Source organism: Corylus avellana, chromosome 2, assembly GCF_965113065.1.
Source record: "Corylus avellana chromosome 2, dhCorAvel1.hap1.2, whole genome shotgun sequence".
NCBI classification, from domain to species: domain Eukaryota; kingdom Viridiplantae; phylum Streptophyta; class Magnoliopsida; order Fagales; family Betulaceae; genus Corylus; species Corylus avellana.
Window position 1 is genome coordinate 35,015,407 of NC_142491.1, and position 7,789 is coordinate 35,023,195.

The window sequence follows — 7,789 nt, forward strand, 5'->3', positions numbered from 1 at the left end:
GAGCTAAGGATATCAGGTAAATGGCTAGCTCGCTAAGAGAAAGCGGGCAATGTGAGGGGAGGGGGGAAGCAGAAGAGGGAGAGGGGAGGAGGGCCGGCGCTCTCTGCTAGAGATAAAACCCTAGTAGAGAGGGGAGGGGAAAGACGGATAGCTCAAAAAAAATGTAATTTTCAATCATGTAATTACTATTCTAACACACAATATCAATTTTGTTGTGCACAAAATTAATACAGGATCCAAAAGGAGCAGAAAAGAACAAAATATAAAATAAATCAATCACACATGACACCAAGATTTAAGTTGTTCGGCTTAACAAGCTTACATCCACTAGTGGAGATGACTTGAAGAAAATTCACTATAAAAAGATGGACTACAAAGATAACAGAGAGAAAATCACTCAAAATTCAAAGCCCCAATACACCCAAATCACACTCTCACACAAAAGAGAGAAAAAAATTGACAAATAAACCATTAGCTATGTCAACTTTTGCTTTGCTAATTGAGAAGGATGTTATTTGCTGAACTTTGCTTTACTTTTGAGAAGAATGTTATTTACTTTTGCTTTGCTGAACTTTGGCTGGATGTTATTCCTATTGTAAACCCAAAGCCTTAAATATTGTAATTTGAATTTCACTATTTTGGTGCAACATTACTCAATCTTTTATCATTGTAATAATTAAGTTAGCCATTTTGGTATAATGTTACAATATTGTATTATATATCTAGCATTGTGGTTCTAATTTTAGTGTTATTGACTATGTGGGAAAAAATGCATATATATCAGGTTTTCATATTTGGGTATTTCAGGTTTTAATGGAGAATTTTGAGAAAAAAAAAAAATCATTTTAAAAAATCCAAGTCGTTTGAACAATAGCAACTTGGTTTGATTTGGGTTTATATATATCAACAAAAAAATTAGGGGAAAATGCAGTTTACTCCCCTGAAGTTTCAAGAGTTTTTTAATTTTAACTCTAAAGTTAAAAAATTGGCAATCAACCCTTCTGAAGTTTCAAAAATTGGCAATTTAAACCCTCCGTTTAATTTTTCCGTCTAAATGGACGGAAATCTATGAAATTACATCATTATCCTCAGGCTTTTTATTTTTTATTTTTTTTAAAAAAATTCGTCCAATTTAACCAAAATTAGTAATGGAAGGTTTAAATTGCCAATTTTTGAAACTTCAGGGGGGTAGATTGCCAATTTTTGAACTTTAGGTTAAAATTGAAAAACTCTTGAAACTTCAGGAGGGTAAACTGCATTTTTTCCAAAAAATTATTATATCAGGTTTTATTATTCTAGGCCTTTTCCACCCATAAGGCATGTAAAAGTTGTCACATTCCAAAGAGCCATAAAATTGTGACCTTTGAGATAGGTCTTGTTTTTGGTCATTTTGGGATAAAAGGTTGCAATAAAATTGTGACATTTGACAAATGTCTGGGCTTAGTTTCTACAAAAAATTGGTAATATTTGAAAAACCTTTTGAGAAAGGTCTTGCAATAAAGTTGCAACTTTTGTGGTAAAAGGTCATGGTTTCTACACCTTTAGGATAAAAGGTCTTCTTAATTTATTTAAAGACTTCAAATTTGATATATATACATTTGCAAGTGTATTCATTTAAAGTAAAGGTCACTAACTACTTTAACTACATTTTATTTTTTTTATATTTGTAGACTTTTCTAAAAGAGCCCTAATTCCTCATTTTCTTGTAGTGTCATGAGCACAAATTACCGGAGGCTGAGATGGGGACAAGGATATCCTTTCTGTTGAAATATATATAAAATATAAAATACTAAAATATGAAAGAAAAAGAGAAGAGAGAGAGCGCGGAAGCGGAAAGAGACGTATAGACTACATCCTATATATTCACTATATTAAACAATATTACATAACTTTATATTTATAGAGAGTTAATGAGTAGTGACCAAGAAAGCCTAAAGTAGTCCTAAACTAATTAAGGAATACAATAAACCTTATAAGCAAATATAATAACGGAGAATAAAAATATTCTAATATAAAGATAAATAAGTTGTTAAGGAAAATATCAATAAATCTAATTTATAAAATATTCCAACATCTCCCTTCAAACTCAAGGTGTAAGCTTGAGTTTGAAAAATAGAAGAAACTAAAGATATCTGAAGTTGATAGTTGGATCAAGGCAATGCCAGCTAGAAAGGCTGAAAGTGATGGCTGGAGAGATGCCAGAGAACGGAGACAAGCCACTAAAAGAATCTGGTGAAGGGCAAAGCCACAACTCATGACAATGAGGCCGGAGAACGGAAACTAGTTGTTAAAAATCCTATGAAGGGCCAAACCACATTGTGCCAAGATTCGCCAATAAATAAAGCCGTCGATCACAACAAAATTGAGAGATCGTCATAAGAGAATGTTAGAAAACACCATAGAAGTGTCATAAGACTTTTAAAGAGAAAGAAAAGAGAGAGAGCGCGGAAGCGGAAAGAGACGTATGAGCTACATCTTGTATAATCACTATATCAAACAATATTACATAGTTCTTTATTTATAGAGAGACAATGAGTAGTAACCAAGAAACCCTAAAGTAGACCTAAAACTAATTAAGGAATAAAATAAACCTTACAAGAAAATGTAATAACGGAGAATAAAAATATTCTAACATAAAGAGAAATAACTTGTTAAGGAAAATATCAATAAACTTAATTTATAAAATATTCCAACATTTGTTGAAATAATGATGATGCAGAATATTGAGCAGAAGCAATATAGAGAATGAACACAAAGAACTTACATGTGATTCGGTGTTAGACACCTATGTCCACCACTCAGAATACCCCTCAGGGCTACATTGAGCTCATTAACTTTTTGTTTGTCTACAATACAAAGGTCCTTATTTATAGGGTAATATCTAAATACAAGTATAGTAAGGGATTTGATTACAATCATAATATTTTATTACAATCAGCCCATAAATAGAGAATATTTGATATCAACGTAATTATGGAATATATAGAAAATATATTATATTTTCCGTATATTCTAACATCTCATCTTAAACTTAAGGTGGAATATTTTGGAACCTTGAGTTTGAAATCCGAAACAATGGTAACAGCAGTGGCGGAGGCTGGGAACGAGCTGTAAATGGTGGAGGCTACTGGAGAAGATAGAGGTTGGCGAGTGGCCAGTAACGGCGGCAGGTGGCTGGTGAATGCAGATTCAAAAAAAGGTCGACAACATGCCAAACTCCAAAAAGGGGCTGACAATGGGCTAGGGTTGATAACAAGCCAAACTTCAAAAGGAGCCGACAACGGGCTATGGCTGACAATGAGCCAAACTTCAAAAGGGGCCGACGACCGGCTAAAATCCAAAAGGGGCCGACAATGGGTCAGGGCTGATCATGAGCCAAAAAGAAAGGGGTCGACGAGGGGCCAAAATCGAAAAAGGGAACAAAAATAAAAAGAAAATGAGCCCACTTGGACGGTTATCAGATTGGCGCATCAAACCTAACCGGTGTGTGGCGCGCGTGGTGATGTATGTAGGAGCGTGGCAGGTGGATGTAGTGGAACAATGAGATTGTTGGAGAGAACACCAAAAAACGTTAATGACGTTGAAGGCCACAAGAAAGTAGCTCTGATACCATGTTAAAATAATAATGATGCAGAATATTGAGCAGAAGCAATATAGAGCATGAACACAAAGAACTTACAGGTGGTTTGGTGTTAGACACCTACGTTCACCACTCGGAATACCCCTAAGGGTTATATTGTGCTCATTAACTTTTTGTTGGTCTACAATACAAAGGTCCCTATTTATAGGGTAATGTCTAAATACAAGTATAGTAATCAAATTCCCTTGATTTGATTACAATCCTAATATTTGATTACAATTAGCCCATAAATGGAAAATATTTGATATCAACGTAATTATGGAATATACGAAAAATATATTATATTTTCGGTATATTCTAACACTTTCATTTCAGATTATATACACCCACACACACACACACACACACACACATATTTATCAAATCAATGTTGGCGTTCCATGTAAGTTGGACTTTGTAGACAATGACTAATCCAATCCCGACGCGTATTATCATTATCATTTGTCGCCACCCTGGCTGCCTCTAACAACTTGTTTATCATTCACAACAAATTTCTTTTTTGTTCTTACCCGATCCACCTCCATTATTGGGAGAAGTCTTTTTGTTCTTTTTTTTGTTTTTTTGTTTTTCTTTTCGGATTGTTGGAGATTTTCATTTTGCATAAGAGGCCCCCTTTAATTGGCATAATTTGCAATTTGGATAGAGTTTCATAGAGAAGAAGGTTAATGAGCCCACTTGGACGAATTGGCGCATCAAACCTAATCGGTGTGTGGCGCGCGTGGTGACGTATGTAGGAGCGTGGCAGGTGGATGTAGTGGAACAATGAGATTGTTGGAGAGAACACCCAAAAACGTTAATGACGTTGAAGGCCACAAGAAAGTGGCTCTGATACCATGTTGAAATAATAATGATGCAGAATATTGAGTGGAAGCAATATAGAGCATGAACACAAAGAACTTACGAGTGGTTTGGTGTTAGACACCTACGTCCACCACTCGGAATACCCCTAAGAGCTATATTGTGCTCATTAACTTTTTGTTGGTCTACAATACAAATGTCCTTATTTATAGGGTAATGTCTAAATACAAGTATAGTAATCAAATCCACTTAATTTGATTACAATCCTAATATTTGATTACAATTAGCCCATAAATGGAGAATATTTGATATCAACGTAATTATAGAATATACGAAAAATATATTATATTTTCAGTATATTCTAACACTTTCATTTCAGATTATATACACCCACATACACACACACACACACACACACACACATATATATATATATATATATCAAATCAAGGCTGGCGTTCCATGTAAGTTGGACTTTGTAGACAATGACTAATCCAATCCCGACGCGTATTATCATTATCATTTGTCCCCACCCTGGTTGCCTCTAACAACTTGTTTATCATTCACAACAAATTTCTTTTTTGTTCTTACCCGATCCACCTCCATTATTGGGAGAAATCTTTTTGTTCTTTTTTTGTTTTTTGTTTTTCTTTCCGGATTGTTGGAGATTTTCATTTTGCATAATTGGCATTATTTGCAATTTGGATAGAGTTTCACAGTGAAGAAGGTTGTGAAAGTTCACTTAAATTTACATTTTTATATTACAAACCTTTTTTAGGAGAACAAAAAAAAGATTTAACAGAGTCTAAAACACAAGAACAACAAAGAAGCTGCACAAATACAACACTATCATATAATTGTGTTTTAAATTCAATAACATGTCACATATAGATGATGAATTAAAAACCACACCAAAGACAAATCAAAGACAATATCATGTGCAGATAATAGGCAAGTGGACAACACGTACAGATATACACAAATAGCAAACGTTGAGAGATTTTATACATGCAACACAATTTTCTGGAGGGTTGTGCATGGCCAGAAAATTGGATATATTTTTGGACTTTCAGAGGCTCGATCTACTTGGGGATCCGACGGTGGAGAGTGAAAATGGAGAGCCAGATGAGCAGGACAAGCACAACGGAAGCGAACAAGGAGACCGCAAGGGAGCCTGCCAGATGTCTGCAAAATTTGTCGTAGGTGCTGCACACCTTACCCCATTGCACGTGGTCGTTGCCTTTTAACCCCACATATGCAATACTACCTGCAGAGCCCGTTGCTGAAGCTACCAGCCCTAATATCAACTGCATCACAAGTAATATATATTGTACATGGATTAGATACATAATCCTCATATATATATATATATATATATGCAACGAATATTGAAAAAGAAAGCTTAATTACCACATCCCAAACTGCAAAATGGAGCAAGAACTTTGTTGAGGAGATTGGTTTGTACAGGACCGCGATTGATGCCAATATTGTGAGGATACTATAGAGGCCAGCTACGGAAAGCGCCACCACAAAATATCTGCATGAAATATTTAATTAAAATATAAGGTAAATTGATAGAGATAATATTCAAATTGAGGATTTTGAACTCTGATATTATGTTAAATCATCATTTATTCTAAGAGTTTAAACGGATAAAAAATAGTAAATTCAATTATTTATTTAATATTTTAAAATAAAATTTATTTTCAAAAATTATATTTTTATTAATTGTGTTTAAAAAAATTGCTATTTTTTTTATAGCATACATTTTGAAACTGGTAAACGACAGGGACACTAATGGATAAGCTTAAAACAAGTCCGAATGTCTTTCCTTTCATCTTTTGAACCTTTCTGCACTTACTTAACGAACAAGCTTTGTACTTGTAATTACGACTCTATATTAATTCTACCGTAGACCCTACTACCCTTCTATATATGCATACGTCAGGCAATTAAATCATATGCTATATATGCTCCTATACTGTAATCTTTCTTTTTATTTTATTTTATTTTTAAAGGAAATAAAACTAAACATTGCATGCATGGATATCTAATTATATAATTAGACCCAAATTTTTGGTCTAATTAATAAGAGTGCATGCATGGCGGAATGAAGATAATCCGATTAGTACAATTTAAGAGGGCAAAATGGTATTTTTAATTGAAAAGACCATTTTGTCCTCGTATTTTTGTCTAATCGGTTCCTCTCCATTTCAAAGCTCTCCATTAATTTCCTTTGAAATGGAGATGATCTTTTTGAATGCATGGCGTGCAACTTTACTTACATGAAAGCTGGGGAATGACTAAACTTGGCCTTGTGACTTCCTGCTAACCCGGGAATTAGCTTCGTTTGGTTGCTAGTGACTATCACGAGGACAGCTGTCAGAGCCGATGCAAACAATAGGACCCTGAGGGCCACATCCACAGCAAAATAGTTCTTGGTGGCCGGCGGGGGTGGCCGGACTTCCTTTCCGTAATCTGTGTCGGGCTTATCACTGGAAGCCATGGGACAGTGAGAGTCTTGTTGTAGGAGATGGTGTTAGATAAGAGAAAGATGAACAATAAACATGCATGTGTGTGTATATATATATATATAAAAGAGATGTTTGGGGCATGCCAACACGTCTGAAAATAAAAGCAAGTTGGAGTTCCCGGCACGACAAGCGATCAATTGATTGGGATTGTATCTTGTTTTAGTCGTTGGGAGCCTTCTCCTTTATCTAGTATAGATGGAGACAGCTATTTTTCCACATAAATTTATGCTAGTGTGAAGAAAATGTGTAGTATTCTTTTATGAAAAAAGGTTGGGTGCTAAGAAATTTTTTTTTATTTTATATTAGATTCTCATTTCTTTTAGTCGTGTTTTGAAGATTTTGTAAGATTTTGCAGAAAAAGAAAAGAAAAGAAACGATGTTGGGAGATTTTGCCACTTGGATAAGTTTTTTTTTTTTTTTTTGGAAAACGCTAAGAACAGTATTTTTTTAATGTTCTCCTGTGACTTTTAAAATCACCAATATATTAAAAGTCAATAATAATAATTTCAAATTCAACGGTGATTTTAAAAGTCACATCACAGTTGAAAAGACACGAAAAGAACACTAGAAAAACACCTACTATTTTCAAAAAAAAAATAAATTAAAAGGAATTTATCCCAATACTCCCGTTTTAACCATACAATAAATAGGGAATTTTGCTCTATGATAATCTAATTCTTATCGATTTAGTTTTTTTTTTTTTTTAATCAAAAAATTTGAATCAAATATAATTTTTCATTGTCATGATTCTTTCTAATGGCGGCTGCGACAATTTGGGGCTGGGTTAGGCGTAACGAAGGAGAAAAATTAATGCATT

At 34.2% G+C, this 7,789-nt stretch overlaps 1 protein-coding gene across 1 annotated transcript; it reads right to left on the reverse strand.

Moving 5' to 3' along the window:
* Positions 1-5,269: 5,269 nt before the first annotated feature.
* On the reverse strand, positions 5,270-6,988 carry LOC132166916 (CASP-like protein 1D1). The gene is made up of 3 exons (XM_059577774.2): positions 6,724-6,988; positions 5,849-5,975; positions 5,270-5,745 (listed from the first exon to the last, which is right to left on the reverse strand). Exons 1-3 carry the CDS (start codon positions 6,942-6,944, stop codon positions 5,521-5,523), a joined length of 573 nt encoding a protein of 190 aa, XP_059433757.2. The 5' UTR covers positions 6,945-6,988; the 3' UTR covers positions 5,270-5,520.
* Between the last annotated feature and the right edge of the window lie 801 nt (positions 6,989-7,789).

Bases quoted from the DNA above. Each gene is read 5' to 3' on its own strand.
- LOC132166916 (XM_059577774.2), bottom strand. From the start codon at position 6,944: ATGGCTTCCAGTGATAAGCCCGACACAGATTACGGAAAGGAAGTCCGG. The intron at 5,976-6,723 runs GTAAGTAAAGTT...TATTTCATGCAG, and splicing joins AGTCATTCCCCAGCTTTCAT to ATATTTTGTGGTGGCGCTTT. The intron at 5,746-5,848 runs GTAATTAAGCTT...CTTGTGATGCAG, and splicing joins ATTTTGCAGTTTGGGATGTG to TTGATATTAGGGCTGGTAGC.